At 36.9% G+C, this 20,780-nt stretch overlaps 1 protein-coding gene and 1 pseudogene across 1 annotated transcript; one reads left to right on the top strand and one right to left on the bottom strand.

The window, feature by feature from the left end:
- Window positions 1-2,197: 2,197 nt before the first annotated feature.
- LOC110735309 lies at window positions 2,198-20,157 on the top strand (annotated as a pseudogene).
- LOC110735273 lies at window positions 3,837-5,098 on the bottom strand. The gene is made up of 3 exons (XM_021915452.1): window positions 4,717-5,098; window positions 4,146-4,635; window positions 3,837-4,020 (listed from the first exon to the last, which is right to left on the bottom strand). Exons 1-3 carry the CDS (start codon window positions 5,096-5,098, stop codon window positions 3,837-3,839), a joined length of 1,056 nt encoding a protein of 351 aa, XP_021771144.1.
- Window positions 20,158-20,780: the final 623 nt, after the last annotated feature.

The raw sequence follows: 20,780 nt of genomic DNA, 5'->3' as shown, positions 1-20,780 counted from the left end.
GAATTATTGAATTGTTGGATATTGTTGTTGAATTGTTGGTTAGTGTTGTTGAATTGTTGGTTAGTGTTGTTGAATTATTGGTTATTGTTGAATTTCTTGAATTGTTGAATTTCTAGGGTTTATGTTGAATTTTGGGGGTTTTTGTTGAATTTAGGGGTTTAGGGTTGAGTTGATGAATTGTGATTGTTAAATATTAATTTGGATAATGTAGAATTGTTGGTGTTGAAATATTGAAGATGTTAAGTATTTGAATTTCTAGAATTATTGCTTGTTAATGGTGACCTAGTGATGCTTAGTTGTTCCAAAGTGGTTAGTTGGATGTGATTTAGAGATGGATTAGTGTGTTTTAGTGTAATGTGTTTTGGTTGTTGTGTAGAATATGGCCGCACAGAATGTAGTTTTGTTGTGCCGGTGGGGAGGTGAATTTTTGTTTGACGGACCTCGTGTCGAGTATAATGGTGGAAATATGGAACCACTGACACTTGAACCGAACATGACCTTCAGTGATTTCATGAACGAGGTTCATAGTAGCGTTAGTTCAAACCCGGGGAGTGTTGAACTAAACATTAAAATGAGGTTTGAGACCGGGATCCGTACATGGTCTGGTACCAGCGGATTACCCGGCGTTTCATCAACCCCAGCTACACACCTCCCTCCACCCATTACCATCCAGCATATGACGTGATTTATGGATATGTGAGTTTCACTTCCAACCGATTAATTTTCATCTCTTTTTAGGTTTCTATGCATAACTGATCAATGATTATTGCAGGCGGCAGACATGGCATCGATGGTTGACGCGCTGTCCCTTAGCCTGGCTGACGGGCCCACCGGGAACGAGGTCCAGCGGGTTCGGGATATGGGCATGGCCAGCTTGCGTCGATATGGACACGACTACCTCGTCCCCCAACGGGACACGTATGATGGCCACTCGATGCATTCGTAGTTCGAGCTCGGACAGAGTAGTTGTGGAGGTGATTTTACGACGCCGACATTCTCAGAGGACTACACCTTCCACAGCACTGCGCCGTCCGGCTCCCAGGAGGTGCCAGATACCAGCCAGCTGACTCCCCCGCCGCCTCTAGACCCATTCACCACCATTACTCATTACAGGCGGCGGCGTGTCAGACAGAGGGCTGAGCAACCTGACCTAGATCAATTGCCCCGGATAGATGAATCGGGATAGTGTTAGCTTAGTTATTTCATGTAGTAAAATTTTTGTATAGATTAGGTATATAACATTTACATTTCTAATATAATAAATGTTTTTCGGTCAACATTTGTGTGTTATGTTCTTTGTTTCCCAATATGTTTTGATTTATGTATATATTGACTTGTCAACGGTGGTGGTGGAAGGTAGTGGTGTGAGGTGGAAGGTTGTTGGAGGTGGTGGTGGTGGAAGGTTGTTGGAGGTGGTGGTGGACGGTTGTTGGAAGGTGGTTGTGGTGGTGGGAGGTCGGGGTGGAAGGTGGTGGACGGCGGTGGAGGAAGGTGGTGGAAGGCGGTGGAAGCCGGTGGAAGGCGGTGGTGGAAGGTGATGGTTGGAGGTGGTGGTGGAAGGTGGTGGTTGGAGGTGGTGGAAGGCGGTGGTGGTGGAAGGTGGAAGGTGGTGGAGGTGATGGTTGGAGGTGGTGGAGGGCGGTGGTGGAAAGGGGTTGGAGGTGGTGGAAGGTGGTGGTGGAAGGCGGTGGTGGTGGAGGGCGGTAGTGGAAAGGGGATGGAGGTGGTGGAAGGAGGTTGGGGGTGGTGTTGGAAGGATGTTGAGGGTTGGGGCAAGAAACTGGTTTGGTACTGCCAACCAGGTAAAACGCTGCCTGGGGCAGGTAAAACATATACAGATAAAACGCTGCCCCAGGCAGCGTCTTATGTTCAAGCATAAAACGCTGCCTGGGGCAGCGTTTTATGCTGTTGCCTTTTTTTTTTTAATTAATTTTAAAAAAAAATAAACGAGGAAAAAAAAAAGTCAAACTATAAAAACGCTGCCTGGGGCAGCGTTTTTGTAGCAGAATTTTTTTTTTTAAAAAATAGAGGGTAAAACGCTGCCCGAGGCAGCGGTTTACCCCAGAAGCTTATTTTTGTAAATACTTTTGCCACGCAACCATTTTTGTAATTACTTTCGTAACGAAGCTTAGTTTCCTAAAACGTCCAGGCGGGCATCTAATTTTACATGGCAACCAATTGAAAACTCACCTACTCCTAGAGCCCTATTGTCCAAGGCACAACAACACACTTATTTTCTAGAAACATCCTTTCTCTCTCTTCCTCTAAAGGCACCCTCACTCTCTTCTTCTTCCATACTAAAGTTCAATAGTAAAGTAGTAAGAATTCACTTCACTCAAGCAATTTGTTTGTTGTCTTAGTAAGAAATTCTCTCTCCACCGCCAACAGCCTCGTCAATTTCGCCAACAGCCTCGTCAATTTCGCCAACAGCCTCGTCAATTCCGCTAGTAGCCTCTTCGTTGCTAACTCTTGGGCTAGGGTTGTTTATCGTATCATAATTTCGCAAGTTCGCTATGATTTTTTGAGGTATATTTTATACCCTTGTTCTTTTATGAGTTTTCTCTTTGTTGATATATGATTTTGCTGGTTAATTAGGATTAATCGATTCTTGGGGCTTTTTGGTTCTCAATTTTCTCAATGGGTGAAGTAAAAAATTGAAATGATTGAACAAGGGTCTAAATTTGAAGCTATATATGATAATTAGGGGTATTAATTGCATTAAATTTAGCATTCTACCTGTCAAAAAATAAATAAATAAATAAAATAAAATTAGCATTCTTATTTTCGTTACTCATTTGTAAATTGAGCTGAAGGTGAGATTTAGATATACTGTATGTGATAATTAGCACTAAATTCTTTGTCCATTTTAGTACCCATTATTTTTCTGTACAAGTTTCTTTGGTTTAAATAGCTTATAAATGGTTTCAGCTTTTAAAATGTTTTAAGGTGTAGTTAATTCTCAAACTTTTAACACTTATTTAAATATAATTATGGAGTATCATTCTACTGCAACATAAATAACCGGTTTGATATATATATATATATATATATACTAGTTTTGTACCCGTGCAATGCCCGGGTTGTTTATTGAATTTTAAGATATATTTTTAATCTATATGCCAAATTTTAAAACATATTATTGATACAAAATTAGTTAGGAATTGATGTGTTTTTGTGACGATTTAAACTTATAGACATGTAATGACAAATAATAATAATATTGGTGAAATTTTTTTTTTTGACCTTGTTTGAAATGACTCGTGACCCGACCTGATTGACAGGTCTACACACAGTAATAAAATTATATTAGATTGTGAAGTATATTATTTTAATTGATTAGAATATATTATAAACCATGGATGTAAACTTATCAAACCCTATTCCCTCCCTAAAAAAAACCACTTTCCCCTCTTCTTTTCTCCATTAAAGTTCTCTTCCATTGTTGTAAACTTATCTCATCTCCATTAAAGCTCCCTTGCTGCAAACTTATCTTCTCTTCTGACATTGCCATTGCTGCAAACTTATCATTGACTATTTATGTTTAATATTGAGATCAACTAAAATAGACAAAATAACTAAAATGTGGGACAAATTGAAATAGACAAAATGACATCAGTTGCTAACATTCATTAATATATATAGGTTATTTGGGAACATTGCAAAAATCCAACTTTCAATAGTAAAGTTGTCTACTAAATTACCAAATAACAACAGCAAAAATTATCCCAAATGACCAAATAAAAAACAGAGTTAACTACAAGTTTTGACTTTCTAACAAATTATCAAAATGCATATGCAACTATACAAAAGACTTAAGAGCTTGGAGAATTTGATTTTCATTGAGACATAGGCACTGGTTGGCTAGGCAACTGTGAAGCTGTCAGTACTGTTGCTTGCTCAGCTGAGGGTCTGCCCTTCTGTCCCTTTGCTTGTTTAGCTGAAGCTGCTGACTGATATCCAACTTCTTCAGATTTCTTTGCTGCCTTAGCTGCCTTTGCTGCATTACTTTGGTCTCTGACCCTAGGATTTTTTTATGACAACAGGCTCATTTGACTTCAGTTCTTTCCTTCCCAGTTAACCCTCCCATACAAGTTGTCTTATTATGGCCAAAGCAACCACATTTGCTACATTTGACTGTTTTGGACCTTTTTCCAGGTTGCTCTTCACCTGCCTCCCTCTTTCTATTCCTACTTAGTCTTCTAATTCCCCTCTTCATCTTAGGAGGCATGATGATTGTATCTGACTCATCTGCAGGCCATTGCTGTGTGTCAGGAATTGGGTTAATGCAGACACTATAAGCTTGCTTGTAAGTCTTCACAGAATACCAGGAACTAACAAAGTCATGTGGGTCAAGCTTTGCATCAATGCAGGCCCTAATGGCATGCCTACATGGCACACCTGTCAGTTGCCATGCCCCACAGGAACAAATCTTCTTGTTTAAGCTCAGAGGAAACTGTGATCTTCCTTCATGAATTTCATATTCTCCTGGACTTGACTTGAAAGCTCTACATTTTGAGGTGGCTTTACCTATTTCTTTCACTAGATTCACAATTTTAGGAGTAATGTCTTCATCTTTCCAAGAACTTGCATTCTCCATCCTTGTTGCAATTCTCACCATACAAACCCTTCTTATTCCTGCATTCAGTATCATAATTAGATGTCTTACTAAACCAGTTTGAAATAACAATGATATCATAGCAATTGAACAATTAATACCTTCTAGCAAAGTCAAAATAGGCCTACACCTATTCACCCCAAGTGTAGAGTTGAAGCTCTCTACAAAATTAGAGGTATTGAAGTCATTGCAAACATTTGGGTCAAATGCATGCTTACTCCATTTAGATTGCTCTCCCAAGTCTGCAAACCAACACATGACATAATCACCTCCTACTTTCTGCAACTTCTCCATAGCTTTCCTAAATGTGAAAGCTGAAGATGCATTGCAAGCTCTCCAAAAGAGAACATACATCATAGGGCCTGGAAAAAGTTTCTTGAAATTTCTACTGAGATGCCTACAGCAAAACCTCTTATCAGCTTTAGGCCAGACTTGTTCTAATGCAAGTTCAACTCCCTGATACAATGAGTACACAATAAGCATGTTTAGGGATAGACTCATATCATAGCAAAACAATGATAAAATTGAAACACAAAGAGGAAAGTACTTGCCTTTTGCCTATCAGAAATAATGGTTCAATGCTCCCTTTATGAGTCTTTCACAATGTTCAACAAATGCCAAAAGAATTATGTCCATGATTGCTTGTCTTCTTGGCCAACTACAACATATGCAATGGGGAAGATCTTATTATTTCCATCTATTCCCACAGCACAGAGCAATACCCCCCCATAGTTACCTTTGAGATGGGTCCCATCTACACCAATTAAAGGTCTAACACCTTTTAACAGACCTTTCCATTGTCCAGTGAAGGAGATAAAGATGCTTGTAAATTGCAACTGTTTAGGGATAGACTCAGTTTCATTCCATGCACAAAAAGCTTTTGACTTTAGGTTTGTTTCTATGCACATCTTAGCATATTGTGGCAGCATTCCATATGACTCATCATGTCCTCCAAACAACTGCTCAATCACATAGCTCTTTAACCTGTATGAGGTTGACTGCCTCATGTTGATGCCATATCTCTGAAAAAGAAGTTCATTAAGTGCTTTCCCAGGAATGTCTGGGTTAGCCCTGATGTCTTCCATGACTTTTTGTGATGCCCATTTTACATTGCATATGGGGTTGTAAGTCTCTAAGCCCCTACAAGTGTGTACATTAGGCCATATTTTCTTGATTGCCCAAGTTCTGCATCTGACAGTCTACTGGCATGCAATCTCCAATCGCAGCATTCAGATTGGCAAACTGCACTGTACCTTTTGTTGTCAGCATACTCTACATTGATGGAAAATCTTTCTTGAACAGCACAAAGTGTCCTTAAAGTGAGCTTTGTCAGTAAAAATCATCCAAGGCCTGAGTGTTATTTTACCAAAATCAGCATTCTCATACATTTCTCCATTTTTGTACAATATCTGAAAATAATCTTCATCATCAAAGAAGTCAAACCATTTTGTTGGTTTCCAAGTGTCCTTCACTTTTGGAATCCTATTAAGCTGCTCTTGCTCATCTTCTAGAATATCACCTGTTGGTGCAACTTCTCCATCAGAGTCTTCTTCAGCTTCATTATAACCACCTGATCTCTCAGACTCAGAGCTTTGGACAACAAATTGCATCCTTCTTCTCACCCTAGAACCAGAAGAACTGCCTGCACCTGATTAAATTCACCCCTGAAGAACTGCCCCTGAAGAACTGCCCTCAGTCACAGTCATAGTCACATTCACCCTAGAAGCTGATCCATGAATCTGACTCACAGTGTCACCAACACCTAGCGTCCTTCTCTCACTCACAGTTGAACCTATCCTTAACCCCTTTCTTATAGCTGTGGACCTAGGAATCTTTCTTCTAAATACAGAGGTCTGAGTTAATGGTTCAGAATCAGAAGTTTTAGGTGTCTCAGTGACTGCCAAAGGTGAGAATCTAGGACTCCTTCTTAGTGTTAAACCCTTGAAAACAGTAGTTGGTGACCTAGGAGATGGTGGTTGCATTGGGGTTGTTTTGGTGGTACTACTCTTTTTATTCTTTGTAGCCTTAACCTTCTTAGACTTTTGTATCCTGTCCATAGATTTCTCAAACTCTATTCTACCCTTGGTATACTCAGAAGCAGATTAAGGATTATTTGTTTCTTCTTGGGGTGAATCATAACCCTCATTATACCTAGGTGGAGAGGACTCATTATTTGGGATTATCTCATTAATAGAAGGTTGTTTATCAATTTGGGAATGGTAAAATTGGAATGGTTCTGTTTAGGTTGTTTCATTTTGAGTGGGTTGATCTGTTTGGAGTGTTTCATTCTGAGGGGGTGGATCAGTTGGTGGTACAGTTTGGGAAAGTTCATCATTATGGGGTGGTACAGTTTGGGAAGGTGCAGCAATTGGTTGTTCAGATTTGGATTTGTTCCTTAACCTGTTGATCATTCTATTCAAGGCACTTGGTTTCTTGGCAAACCCAACCCAAATGTGATACATCTCACAGCCACCTAGAGTATGAATCATCTTAAAAAAATCAGCATCATCTAGTAAAGGGTGATTCTTTTCATTGTGACCATAACCAAAGGTAGGGTTAATTAAGGGATACTCAGTGTCTAATGCTGCAGTGTCCTCAAAATCCATAATCAAGTCCGTCAAATTACATCTATCTAAGTCAACATCAATATCAACATGTTTATCCCAGTAATGAAACCTTATCACAACATCACCCATTCTGCAAAATAAGGTAAACAATGCACACACTTACAACATGCAAATTAATTCCAATTCAATTATCCAACAATCAATCAAACATGATCATGGCATTTCATTCAATTTAATTCCATATTCTAAACCAATAATTGAACAAACATAAGCCCCCACCTAATATACATGAAAGAATCCTAAAATCGCACAAATATACATCATTAAAATCATGAATCAAACCTAAAATCGCATATAAAAACAGAACATCAAACAAATGCACCAAATCATGGATAAATGAACAGTAGTAGTGCTAAAGTACCTGAATTATGCAAGATTTCCCTCTAATGGCTTTGTAGACCAACAAAATTAGCAAATTTTCCCTTGTAAACCCTTCGTGAATTCAACAGAGAGCAGAGGAGAGAGAGATGAAATTTGAAAGTGAGTTTGGTTTATGTCAAATCGACATAAATGGAAGGGGAAAGGGTTTTGATCGTTGGAGGGAAGGGTTTAAAAGGGGGTAAATTAGTCTTTTTCTTTTTTTTTTACAAAATTATATTTAAACCTAAATTTACTAACTTATTAACGTCTGATTAACAGATTTAATCACGTGAGTTAGTAAGTCATAAACTTGGGTGTATCATTAGGAAGTCAAAAAAAAAAAAATGTGGTATCGCTGGGAAAAGTCAAAACCTGAAGTCAATGGGAATTTCCCTTACTTTTATTATGATTTATTATGTTGCTTGATATATATATTTTTATTGCTTGATCACGCCTTTTATGCATATTTAAAGGGAATTTGTACTTGTAATCACGCTTAATAACATAATCAATAATCTTGTTTAGGGTTAATTTGATTATAATTCAAGTGATCGCCAATAATAGATTTATTTGTGCATTAAATTCAACCAGCATAGATAAACAGGTGTAGGGTTAATCCTATTGATTGCATGTTAATCAGAAAGCGTACATGAATACGATCTGAATAAAGTAGAGGCCTATTATTAGGGCGGGGTCAATCTCTTTTAGGTTGGATTTGTACCTTCATCCCCGAACCCTATTTGGTTCAAGACCTTATGGAGTTGACGATATCTTGGATCATTAAGGGGTGTAACCTTCACCTCGTGAACGGTTTACAAGTTCCTAAAAAACTTGTTGGCGACTCTTTTGTTCTATCTTCTTTCCCTTTGGACGCCACCGTACTTTAGTATATGATCACAGTGGGGCTCAAGCTAGGGGATTAACGCTTGAAATATTTCCTACAGTTACTATATTTTTTTGTTCAAATTATTGTGCATGTTTACTGTTTAAATTATCTGTGGCTTGCTAATTTATCTGTTAAGCTTATATGGCTTGTTTGATTATTAAACTTTATAAATGTCTTAGAGAGGTTTTATATGCATTTTAAAATTCTCTCAGATATATCTTCTGGAAATTAAAGTTTTAAAATGTAGGTGTGTTACTTTAAATTATAATTATTTAGTGAACCAAAGACTTATGGTAACTCTACTATTCAATAATTTCAGAACATTATTGAGTAATGGGGGAAGATAGAGGTTGGATGTATATAGCTAGACGTTTGCCTGAGTTTGAAAATGGTGTGATTAATTTTCTTAGTGCATCATTTGTTAAAGCAGCTTGAGGGAGCCAAATTAGATGTCTATGTAAGAAGTGTGAAAATCGATATTGGTATCGTAGAAATGAAGTGTTTGAACACTTGAAAGTAGAGGGGTTTGTTGCTAACTACTATGTTTGGAATTTTCATGGGGAAGAGCCATTGCCAAAGAAATTTGTAAATGTATTAAGTGAACATGACTAAGACATGCATGACAAATTTGATTTTAATGAATTATTGCATGATCAATTTAGAGAAACGATAGATGGGACAAATAGTTTCCAAAAAGGACCAAACAAGGAGGCCCAAAATTTTTATAAATTAGTAGAGGAAGGTAGGCAAGAGTTGTTTCCTGGGTGTAAGAATTTTTCTAAGTTGTCTTTTATAGTCAGACTTCTTCTCATAAATTCCCTTCATAGGCTTAGTAATGTAGCAATTGATGACATTATAAAACTTTTCAAAGAGGTCATTCCGGAGGCTAAACTTCCTGCAAACTTTAATGGCGCAAAAAGTATTGTGAAGGATTTGGGGCTCGATTACAAAAAAATTTATGCATGCCCGAATGATTGTATGTTGTATTGGAAAGAAAATGAAAATGATGAGGAATGCCATGTTTGCCATGTCTCTAAGTGGAAACAACGAGATGAAAACGATGAAGATGGAAGCAAAAAATCTTCTAAGAAAAAATCTCGGATTCCAGCCAAGGTTTTATGGCATTTTCCATTGAAACCTAGGCTTCAGAGGCTGTATATGTGTTCAGAGACAGCTGAAAACATGAGAGGGCATTTTGAAGGGCGTCTTAAGGATGAAAATCTACGACATCCTGTTGATGGGTTGGCATGGAAGAAATTTGATGAAAATTATCCTCATTTTGCAAAAGAGCATAGGAATGTCAGGTTAGGTTTGGCTAGTGATGGGTTCAATCCTTTTCGCACAATGAGTATTGCACATAGTACGTGACCTGTAGTTCTAATCAATTATAATTTGCCGCCATTGATGTTTATGAAGCAAGAATACTTGATGGTGTCCTTGTTAATTCCTGGTCCAGAATCTCCTGGTAATAACATTGATATATATATATATATATATATATATATATATATATATATATGTATATATATATACAAATATGTATATATATATATGCAACCCTTAATTGAGGAGCTTAAAGATTTGTGGAATAATGGAATTCAAACATATGATAAATCTACAAATCAAACATTTCAACTACATGATACCTTGATGTGGACTATAAGTGATTTTCTAGGTTTTTCTATGCTCTCAGGATGGAAAACTAAGGGAAAATATGCATGTCTTTGCTGTAATCATGATACTTCTTATTTATCCTTGAAAAATAGTAAGAAGATATGCTATATGGGCACTCGAAAATTTTTAAGAGCAAATCAACCTTGGCGATACGATAAGAAGGGCTTTAATGGGAAAGTTGAGAAGAGGCCTCCTCAAAAACCTTATAACAGGTGTTGAGGTTTATAGAGAACTCATTGATTTTGTTAACTTGTTTGGGAAAACTCAAAAGAAGATAAATGACCCAGAATTTCATTGGAAGAAAAGGCCAATTTTATTTGACTTACCATATTGGCAGCATAATTTATGTCCGCACAATCTTGATTTGATGCATATTGAGAAAAATATTTGTGATAATGTGATTGGGACATTGTTGGATATCAAGGGAAAGTCCAAGGATCATGTAAAAGGTCGAATTGATCTTTTAGAGCTGGGATTCAAGAAAGAATTGCATCCTCAACTTTCAACTGATGGTAAGCATGGTAAACATCTTTTGTCGAGCCTTAAAGCAAGCAAAGCTACCGTATGGGTGTGCATCGAATATAGCTCGATGTGTGCGTTCTTCTGAAAGAAAAGTTAGTGGCTATAAAAGTCATGATGCTCACATTATATTACACTATATGCTTCAGGTTGCTGTTAGAAGATCATTACCTAAGCATGTAGCTATTCCTCTTATTAAGTTGGGTGCTTTTTTTCGCAAGCTATGTAGCAAAGTTATTAAGCTTAAAGACCTTCAACACCTTCATACTGAAATATTTGAAACTATTTGTGAATTTGAAAGGATATTTGTACCATCATTTTTTGACATTATGGTGCATCTTCCTATCCACTTAGTGGATCAAATTAAACTTGGAGGTCCAGTACATGGGCGAATCATGTATTTCATTGAAAGATTTTTATGGAGATTGAAGTCATATGTTCGCAATCGAGGCCATCCAGAGGGTTCTATCGCAGAAGGGTATTGGCTGGATGAATGTTTGGTATTTCTGTCACGATATATGGGTGATAGAGTAAAGAACAGACTTAATAAATATTCAGACAACTCTGATGCTGTGTTTAACAATGCTGATTCAAATGCTCTTATTTTCAAAAATGTGGGTCATCCACTAGGTGGAAAAAGGCAAAGGAAAGGCAAGTTATTCACTCTAGATGCCTAATCTAGTGAACAAACACATTGCTATGCATTGTTTAACTTAGACAATGAAAATGTTAAGGAGTATATCCACTGAGTTAAAGTCATTCCCTTAATCATCCTAATAATATTTAACCATTAATATAATGTTGATTATTTTAACAACAAATATACTTTTGTATGCAGTGAACATGAAGTCTATATCAATTGTCAATCAAGAAAAAGTAAATGGGCGCAAGCACAAGACCACAGCCATGAATTTGCTAAGTGGTTAAAAGCTAAAGTAATAATATCCCAGATCATATTTTTTTGCTAGCTAAGGGTCCTAGTGCTACAGCAAGAAGATATACAGGATTTTATGCTAATGGGTACATATATTACACCAAATCATGTGATGGTAGATGTAAGACTCAGAATAGCGATGTTAGCTTGACAGCATTAACTCCTAGCTTTGCAAGTTCTAGGGATAAAAATCCCATCATGGGAAATGTTACTTACTATGGTTCCATATTAGAAATAATTGAGTTGAATTATTGGTCAAAGTTTCATGTTGTTTTGTTTCGATGTGAGTGGTATCAGGTGGAAAAGGATGAATATGGACTTCCTTGTGTAAATATGAACAAGTTTTGTTCTGTAAATGATCCTTTTGTTATGTCTTCTCAAGTGCATCAAGTTTCTGTTAAACATGGCTTTAATTATGTTATGAATGCAGTCCCGAGAGATTTTTTTGATAATGAGGGAGACAATGTGGATGCTAAAAATTTATATTGGAGTGAACCTTGTGATGGTGGTTTAGATTCATTGGATTCTTTGGAAAAAAGTGGAGATGAAATTAATAATTTGTCAAGGGAAGATTTAGCACCTACAATGATGAATGCAAAAGCAACTTTAGATGATCTTGATGATGGTATAGGTGAGCAAATTCATGATGATTCAGATTATGATGACAAATTGTGGGATTGGATGCAAGCTGAAGATGACGATGAGGATGTTAATGAATAATATATGATATCAACTGAATGTATATATGTATATATATATTTATTGTATTGTTTTACTTAAAGGTAGGAAAGCTTTTGCTATGCTAGCTTCTTAAAATGCCTATGTTATTTCCTAAATTTAAGTTTGTTAGATTACTCTAATGATATCATTTGACCTGAATGACTGAATCTAGTATCTTGTACAGATTTTGAATAGGTAAAAGAAGCAAGGAGCGATCCATGGAGAAAAATATGAACTCGTACGAAAGGAGTAGAATGTTAAGAGTGCAAGAAAATAAAGCAAGGTTGATGCAATCAGGAATAAAAGATATTGTCAAGTCATTGACAAGTTTAGTGGATAATGGAAATAACAAAAAAAGAAAAAAAAAAAGACTCAAGCCTATTCATAATAATGAGGAAGATGGAGATTATATCCCTGAGTTGGATTTGATTAATGAAGAAAATCAAGAAGAAGAAAGTGTCACGACTCCAAAAAAGGTGGTAAGCCTCCATAAAAGTTACTAAGTTTTTTTCTGTATATTATATGTCCTATTCGTATTTAGGAAATGATCAGTTTACTTTATTAACCTCTTATCAGGTCACTCAAGGAAAATTTCGATCCCACAAGTATCTACCACCTATGATGATGAAGAAATACGCGACGATTACTAGACAACAAAGACGAGGTGATCGTGGCAAGAAAAATGCACCTAGCGTAGCTGACTTGATTTTACAGAAAAAATCTTCACAAAATCAACTTCGTGAAGAGCTTTCACAAGAGAATTCAGTACCCCATGTTAATACGCAAAATCAATTGTTGGGCAATATAAATCACCCATTGATTCCAGCAAGTAAAAAAGTTGTTTGAATATTTTGATTATTTAATTAAGATGAACTTAAGTGAAATTCAGCCTAACTCATAGGTTTTCATGTTTTTTATGGCTTAAACTGAGTGAAAAGTTGGTGCGAATGAGAGTGATGAAGAAGGGCTTGTACTTGGAATTGAAAGTGAAACAGAACAAGAAATGGAAGGAGAATATGAAACAGAAGGAAGTGACAACCATGAAGAAAGCAATGGTGCTGACCATGACATCTTATCTGGAAGTAATGAAGCTGAAAATAGTATAATTGACTCTCGTGAAGTCCCAAACAACGAGTCAGAATCAAAAGATTAATTTAGCTTAGTAGTTAACATGTAATTGATTGCAAATTCGCATAACATTATATGATTTATGAGTATGAACAATGCAGATGCGAATAGAAGAGGACCTACTATGATGCATAAAGTGCATATGCGACCTTTTGAAAAACGTGAAGCTGTTACTATTGGACCTGTTACATTTGAAAAAGATATACCAGGCGAGTTTACACGATTCTTAGGTACAATTGCTCGTGATTATGGTTCTGCACCATTGATTTATAAATCTTGGTGTTATGTACCCAACAAAGAGAAGATGCGGGAGTATGTTTTGGTAAGTTATTAACACTTCTTTTATTATAATTTTTAAATTATAAATTCATATATACATTTAAATTATGAAATTTGTATATATAATATTTTCAGACAAAGTACAATGTTCCTGAAGAAGGAAAGGAGTGGGTGTTAAAAACCATTGGTGCTGCATGGAGGATACATAAATGTCGATTAAAAAAAAAACATTTCTATAAGTACAAGGACAATAAAACCAGATGGCAGAATCGACCTAAACGTATTCCTGATAATGATTTCAAACTATTGTTAGCTTTATGGAACAAGATCGAGAAAAGAGCAGGTAGCTAATTTTATACTGCTAAGTAGTTAACATTATCAACAACATATCTTTTCAAGTAATGCTTTGCTTTCAATTTATACATAGGAACGCTCTTCAGCAAATCAAATGCGTCGCAAGTCTTAGAAGAATATGCACAATGCAGGGCCAAAAAGTTTTGCTAGGATACGGGAAGAAATGGTAGAATGTCACTTAACTTTTTATCTTTTTTATAGGCTATGTTAAGTCATTATAGCTACTGAAATTGGCTGATTTAAAGTTATTGTAAACTCATTCATTGTGCACCAACCTCTGAATTTATTTTTCTTTGTCATTGAACAGAAAAAATGAAGATCCTAATAAGGAGTATCCTTCCTTAGCTCAACTATTTGAGCGTACTCGTAAGAGAGATGAAAACAAAACATATGCTAACACATATGAAGATACAGCAAAAAAAAATTGTAAGTTAGTTTAAATCATCATCCTTTACTTAAGTATTTATGCATTTATTTGGAGCTGATGTATACCTTATTTTATGTAATGTTTGTGCAATTATTATACAACTTTATAGGATGCAATGAAGAATTATCGTCCCCCTGAAGATGGAAGTGGCATTAAGGATGCTTATTTAGTTGTTATGGGTAACGATTATGTTGGGCGTCAACGACTTTATGGTAAAGGGGTTACTAATAAGATTTGAAAGAGGACTTCAACTTCTAGGGTATCCTATGTAGTGCCAGGAGAAGTTATGGATTCATTGAGAGCCGAAGTTACTGAAATTGAAAAATCACAATTAAATGATATGAGAAAGGAGATTGAAGAAGAGTATGAGAAACGAAAGGCAAAGCTTGAAGTAGAGCATGTGAGGAAAATGGAAGAATTTGGAAAACAAAAGGTGACAATGGTTCAAGAAGTTCTAGAGAAGCTTATTTCAAAATTGCCACCAAGTGTTGTTAAAGATTTTCTAACATAATGGTTTTGTACAAAAGGTACGTGTACATAAGCATTTTTTATATAAATGTATTGCTTTTGTCATATAAAGTAAACATGTCAACCCTTAAGATTAATAACAACCTTGTATAAATCAATCATAAAAAAAAAAATTCCATGATTGGGCAATAAAAAAAAGTGTTACATTTGGTGCAATAAAAAAAAAAAGAGAATGTTTGGGCACATACTCACATAGCTACATTCATATAACCAAAAATATGTTATTTAATCTAATGAACTCAATAATAATATGCGTTAAGACGTGATGACATGTTCTTGGTTGTGAACTAAAAGACCCAATTGACAATGAATTGAATTGAATACTGCATTTAATCATTTGTAGGTTCCATTTTCTGATGTACTAAAATCATACCCATAATTATTATTCTTCTTGTAACGACAATTAGGCAATATTCTCCTTGTTTTTCTCCCTTCCACTCTCTTTCCACACCCTTCTTCTCTCTCACACAAACCAAAATTATTCCCAAAAAAAGAAATTAAACAAACACATCTACAAAAATAAAATGCTGTTCTTACATTCCTCTCCAAAATTCAACCGTTTTAGTTTGATAAACCAAGATTTTATCCACATCAAATCTAAATGAACAACTATATTGATCATTATTATCGTAACCATTACCATTATTACTATCGATTCGAAAATGGATATAAAACGAACAATGACAATGAATTGGGATGGGCTAGGATGCCACGATGACGAAGATGACGATGATTTCTTCGACGCCAACAACCGTATTTCCACGGTGGTCCCTATGGACTTGTTAATGAGGCACTCCGACGATGACTCAGATGATGACGACGACTTTGAGGACCCACGTATATCCTTTGCGTCTGTCATTTCATCATCGTCGGAGGGGGGCCTACAACACACGAATAATGTTGTATCGGCCCCCACCCCTCCCCTGCCGCTGCCATCCACGGAGGAGTATGACATTTGGATGGCAGCGCCGACGTCTATACAGGAATGTAGACGTCGGCTGCTGCAAGGGATGGGGTTAAACAGCAGCAAGGAACTTCTTAAGCTTAGGACAATGGCTATCTCTAAGAAGTTCCTAGCTGTTGAAACTCCGCCTTTGCCTCATGATGAAGGCAAAAAAGGAGAGAATAAAGAACACAGAGATACGTCGCCATTGATGACAGACAACACCAATGATCAGGAAGATCATTCCACAGCGTCTGTTTCCCCGGATGCTTCGGTTATTCTGGTCAGGTCACGATCTGATGGCGACATTGATCCATTCTCTTTCGAGACAAAACGAAGGAAAGAGCTTTTAATTGGAACCATTTCCAAACAGAGGATAACTAGAACTTTATCCAGTTATGTACCCTTTTCTCGTTTATGCAAGTTAAATTACAATACTAATGACACCGCGTCCACCTCTACCTCTACCTCAGCTGCAACCACCCACCAAAGCAACGATCACGAGATTAAAAAGAGCAGTGCAAAAAATACTAAGAAAGCAAGGCCAAAGAACCGTATGCTTACGAACAGTGGAGAGCAATTAGGAGCATTCTTTCTGATAAAAAACTTAGATACAGGAAAAGAGTTTGTTGTGAAGGAATTTGCAGAAGATGGAATGTGGAACAGGCTAAGTGATCTTCAAACAGGAAGGCAATTGACAATGGAGGAGTTCGAAAAATCGGTGGGGTATTCCCCGGTGGTGAAGGAGTTGATGAGAAGAGAAAACAGGGGACGGAATGATGGTGTTGACAGTAATGAAGCCGGCCTCGAAAGAAAAAGCAGTGTCAACGCGTACTTATCCAAGAGTTTTAGGTATAGCAAGAAGAGGGGAGTTTCTCTCCTTAAGAACATCAACAAAGTGGCTAACTCGGTTACTGGTTTAGGCACGGTTGCACTGGAAAAAGAGCAGCACCTACCCCCTCCTATTCCTGTTCCTGTTCCTGTTCCTGTTCCTACTCCTACTCCAGTTTCACCAGAGCCGCAGAAAGGTGTGAAAAATGGTGCGCAAAACAATGAGTGGGTGAGGGTGAGGTCGCAGGGGAAGGTGTATAAGGAGTTGACTGCATTGAGATTCTGCCAGGAGATACAGGCTCACCAAGGATTAATTTGGACCATAAAATTCAATTTCGATGGGCGCTATTTGGCAAGTGCAGGGGAGGATAAGGTGATTCATGTATGGGAAGTTCAAAAATGTGAGATAGCTTCCTTAAAACCACCTGAGGAAAGTGCTAATTCCACACCGGTTCATCCTGTGTTCTGTCCGTCCCCTGACCGGGCACCAGACATGTCTACGTTAGAGAAGAAGAAGAAAGGGAGATCAGGGAGTCGTCGAGGAAGTACCATGCCTGATTATGTTCAGTTGCCTGAGACTGTGTTTGCACTCTCGAATGAACCTATTTGTTCGTTTAAAGGTCACCTGGATGATGTGCTAGATCTTTCCTGGTCTAGATCTCAGGTATGTATCAGCATATTTCTGTACTGTTAATTCATAAGGAAAATCTGTTTAGTATTAGTCTCATTTAAATGTTGTAATTTGGAGGGAAAATAAACTATAATTCTAAGGTCGTTTTGGTTTTTTCTAGTTTTTGCTTTCTTCTTCAATGGACAAAACTGTAAGACTGTGGGACTTGGAGAAAAGGGCCTGTTTGAAGCTGTTTGCGCACAATGACTATGGTAAAGAATGTATATTCAATTATATGATCATATACTTGGCATTATTTGTATTTTATTAAGAGCTAACTTATGGGATTGTTATGATTTTTTTTTTTTTTTCCAGTCACATGTATACAGTTTAATCCTGTGAACGATGAATATTTCATAAGCGGCTCACTTGATGCCAAGGTTCGGATATGGAATGTACCCGGAAGACGGGTTGTTGACTGGACTGATCTCCATGAGATGGTTACTGCTGCTTGCTATACTCCTGATGGCCAGGTCCTGATCAAATTTATCTTCTTCCCTACTAGAATCTGCCATCATATGTTTTTTTTATTATTAATAACAGTGGCAGAGCCAGGATTTTTCATCTAGGGGGACGGACTAAAGGTGGCTTACATTCTATAAATGGACAAACCTTTTAAGCATACAAGAAATTGTAGGGACTATGCTTAATACTTATAAGTTTTATAACCTGGAAATCCAAATTTCTTAGTTATACAGTCCAAAAATTGAAAAAAAAAAAAAGCATATTTACAATTACAACTTCACCAAACAGTAGTACTATGTATTACTTCTAATTGGAAAAATGTTGGTCAAAGGGATTGAACCCATGACCATAGAGACTACTAGTAGTCCCTAAAACCATTGAACCAAACCCTTTTTCTTCTCTTTAATGCTGCACATAATTAATTTTAGCTATTTTTTTTTATTAATGATAAAAGAACATTTTCATACCTTGAACATGTAATATTTGCAATGTGCAATTGGATATCTATCAGCTCTGAGTCTTTAGACCTAAACACGCTGCTAAGCACCGATATTTTTTGTGTCTGCAGGGAGCTGTAGTAGGTTCTCACAAAGGAAATTGTCGCTACAATATTTCCGGTATGAGCTGTTATACTAAACAAAACGTCAATTTATTTATTTTGTTTTTATGGCATGCAGTGTAACACCAAAGCCTAACTAGTTTTTGAGTCAGAATCAATATAATCATTCAATTATAATTTCTTTGGTATTACAGATGGGAAGTTAAATCAAACGATTCAATTTGATATACATAACAAAAAGAAAACTCCAAAGAAGATAACTGGTTTCGAGGTACTCAACCTTCTCCCTAGCCTTTGTTATAAGAATTGATCCCATACCCATCATATATGAGCATATTCTCTCACCTTGATCTGTGGTTTGTTGGACTGATAACATAACTTGTTTCTTGATTTGATCAGTTTGCCTCAGATAACCCAAACGAAGTTCTTGTAACTTCTGCTGATTCCAGAATTCGAATATTTGATGGCTCGGAATCTATCCAAAAGTTTAGAGGAGGTATTTCCCCTATGCCTTGAAAACTTTATATCAACTGCATCATCTGACATTTCCACAGTTAATGCTAAAGAATGAATGATGTATCATATATGGCAGGATTTCGAAATACTAGCAGTCAAATTGCTGCTTCTTTTAGTCCAGATGAAAAATATGTAATATGTGGGAGTGAAGATTCAAATGTTTATGTATGGAAGCGAGAAGAGCCCCGAAGTGGTAAAACCAAAAATGTAATCGACACAAGTTCCTACGAGTATTTCCAGTGTAAAGATGTATCTGTGGCAATCCCATGGCCGGGTGGTATCAAAATTGAACCTCCTACAATACAGTTGCACACTAAGAAGAACTCAAAAAAAACCACAAGCCTCTGCTACCAGTTCGCCCAAGAAAGAAGACATGAACAAGAACAAGAAACAACTTCCTCCCTTGCCAACTAACAAGAAAAACAACAACACAGCAGAAAAAACTGTGAACAATGACAACTGCAATAACAACACCAGCAGCTGCATCAACACTGAAAGCATAAATAACAGCAACATTAATAAAGATGATTATGTTAATAACAGCAACAGCAGCAACAACAACAACAGCAGCAGCAGCAATAACAACAGTAGCAGCAACAGCAACAATAGTGAGAACAGTTTAGATGTTGAAAAGCCTCCTTATAGTCCAGAAGCAGATCCTGCTCGGATTACCCGAACAGAATCTGGGGTGGACAGTTCTTTTGACTCATGTTCTGGTGGATCGATAAGGTATGGTGACTCACTTTCCATTCTTGGCTCATCTTCACCTTCATGGGCGCCAGGTTGGTCTTGGTTTGATGGTGGTGGAAGCCATGGAAGTGATACCATGCAAGCTAGAGCATGGGGATTGGTTATTGTGACAGCAGGCCTAGGAGGAGAGATAAGGGCATATCAAAATTTTGGGGTGCCGCTCAAAGTTGGGCGCCAATCCAATCTCTTTATCACAAAAGGTGAATAAGTTTTTGTTGGAGTACAATACCATTATTGGTGGGTGGGGACAGGGGTTAAGAATGTACACAATTATAGAAAGCACAGATGATTGTTTCCGGAGCTTGTATTCTGAATTAATCAGTAAGATATTCTTTGTAAAGCTGTAGGACTAACAAAATTTTGTTACATGGAGGTTTTTTTTTTTTTTTTTTTTTTTTTTTTTTTTTTTTATTTAATAAAATTTCATAATGAAAGGAAATTAGACTAGAGTGGTTCATAAATAAATAAATATAAAAATAAAAATCTTTTAAAGAGAAATTTTGTGAGCAACCACTTTTTTGTTAAAAAAATAATAAGAAGAAGAAACATTAAAATATTTATTCAACTACCAGCCTATGCCACTGTGCCAGATTATTGCCATAAAAGCTAGGTTAAAATTTTAAATTTGTTCTCAGTCCCATCTCAACTCAAATGCTTAATTTAAGCTTCTAACTTCTCTTGCCTACCTTATAATTTATGAACTCCAACTACCATGGTTAACTTCAAGCTTCCCCACCACCACCACAAATCACTCTCTCCATCACAAATACCACTATTCAAAGTTGGCCCTTAATCAACATGGTTCTTCACTTCTCTCTTCTCCATTCTGCATTCCAACTTTAATTATCCATCAAATTGAAAATTCCATAAGCCCCAATCAAGAGTGAGGTTGGAATTTGGGTGGGAGGGAAGGAGTTTGCAGTGGGAGTTGGTGGTGGATGAGAGGAGAGTGCACTGGAGGGAGGAGAAAGAGTGATTGGAACATTTGTGGGCTG

Source organism: Chenopodium quinoa, unplaced genomic scaffold, assembly GCF_001683475.1.
Source record: "Chenopodium quinoa cultivar QQ74 unplaced genomic scaffold, ASM168347v1, whole genome shotgun sequence".
NCBI classification, from domain to species: domain Eukaryota; kingdom Viridiplantae; phylum Streptophyta; class Magnoliopsida; order Caryophyllales; family Amaranthaceae; genus Chenopodium; species Chenopodium quinoa.
The sequence above is the reverse complement of the archived record's forward strand: the minus strand, read 5'-3'. Positions and strand labels throughout refer to the sequence as shown.